Source organism: Cryptomeria japonica, chromosome 8 (genome assembly GCF_030272615.1).
Source record: "Cryptomeria japonica chromosome 8, Sugi_1.0, whole genome shotgun sequence".
Classification (NCBI taxonomy): Eukaryota; Viridiplantae; Streptophyta; class Pinopsida; order Cupressales; family Cupressaceae; genus Cryptomeria; species Cryptomeria japonica.
The window spans coordinates 458120765-458122250 of record NC_081412.1 but is presented as its reverse complement, the minus strand read 5'-3'; the positions used below and the strand labels follow the sequence as shown (position 1 = coordinate 458122250).

At 40.2% G+C, this 1486-nt stretch overlaps 1 protein-coding gene across 1 annotated transcript; it reads left to right on the top strand.

Annotated features, from left to right (window-relative positions):
- Nucleotides 1-606: 606 nt before the first annotated feature.
- On the top strand, nt 607-1227 carry LOC131061698 (uncharacterized). The gene has a single exon (XM_057995513.2). It carries the CDS (start codon nt 607-609, stop codon nt 1225-1227), a length of 621 nt encoding a protein of 206 aa, XP_057851496.2.
- The last annotated feature ends 259 nt before the right edge of the window (nt 1228-1486 follow it).

The window sequence follows — 1486 nt, the reverse complement described above, 5'->3', positions numbered from 1 at the left end:
GAGGTAGGCAAAGTTTACTATTATGATAAATAATAGAATAGGATGCGAAGTTTCAGATATCATATTTTCTTTTATATGTCTATTCAAAGTTTCAGATCTTATACTCTTTTCTCTAGCTCTTGATTTTGATTATAAATCATATAGTATGATTTAAAATATTGATAAGAAAAAAGAATGCACAATCATAAATTAGAAGCTCAATTCACATCAACATGGAAGGTAGGAAAAAATTCAATGGGGAGTTTGAGTGGGAACTTGGGCAGGCAGCCTACTCCTTCAATCATGACAAATTTTTAGGGGAATGTTGCGGGTGCAGGACTTGAAGGACAACAGGAAGGACAAGGCGGTGAAAAGACAAGAGACGCTTAGGATGAAGGTGCAATTTCTGAAGATGGGGACCCACAAAATGAGGGGATTCTAGATGATCCTGGTAGGGGTTCTCGTGATAAGGGGGGTCAGGTTGCTGATAAACTTTGGTCCTCCCTCTTTGGTGTTAAACCTCGTGGTAAGTCGGCAATCTCTCCTGTTAGTAATATTTCAAAGCCAGCTTCTAGGTGATTTGTGATTGTTGTCCCTAATCAGGTGATAGATCATAACATCTTTATTATGGCTCTATCATTAGTTGGCAAGTTCATGGGCCCTAGGCCTAACATTGATTTGGTTAGAGATTTTGCCAAGAAGAAATGGTGCTTGAAAGGTCAGATCGAAATAACAGCTATGCCAAAAGGCTTTTTCTCCTTTGCCTTTTCTTGTGAAGAAGATTTGTATGTTGTTCTTTGTGGAGGCCCTTGGGTTATTGGGAAGACCTCTTTGGCTTTGAAGTGTTGGTTTCCCAATCTAGATTTGAATGATGGTAGTTTTTCTTCTGCCCCTGTTTGGGTTAGAGTGCCTAGCTTTCCCTTGGAATTTTGGCATGAGGATGTGTTTAAGGGTCTGGCCAGCTCCTTTGGAGAACTCTTATCTGTTGACCCAATGATGGCAGCCAGGAAAAGAATGGTTTACGCTAGGATCTATATTTGTATTAGTCAGAATATTGATCTCCCATCCTCGGTGGATATCATTTCTAAGTTGGGAAAATGGACTCAGCCAGTGGAATTTGAGACTATATCATTTGTTTGCTTCCATTGTAAAAAGTATAGGCACTGGGATAAGAAATGTCCTCTACAAACCAACACGAATGTTTCCCCCAATAACAAGAATGTTTCCCCCAAGAGTGACCCTCGATAGCAAATATGGAGAGAGAAAAAAACTAAGGAGGTTTAGGGCGATGCTGGCATGGTTGAGACTTGTCCTATATCTTCTGCGAGGGTTCTGATTGGGTATGGCATCCCTATTTTTAAGGATAATGTTGGTCAAAGGGGTCCAAATGGATCTTCTGCAATTGTTCCAATTCAATTAGAGCAAGGTGGTGCTAATGATATTCTAAAGCCGAAGACTCTAGACCAGCAAAAGGAGGATAGAGAAATGGAAGAAGGAAATAGTGATG

Excerpts from the sequence above, each read along its gene's own strand:
- LOC131061698 (XM_057995513.2), top strand. The coding sequence starts at position 607 with ATGGCTCTATCATTAGTTGGCAAGTTCATGGGCCCTAGGCCTAACATT.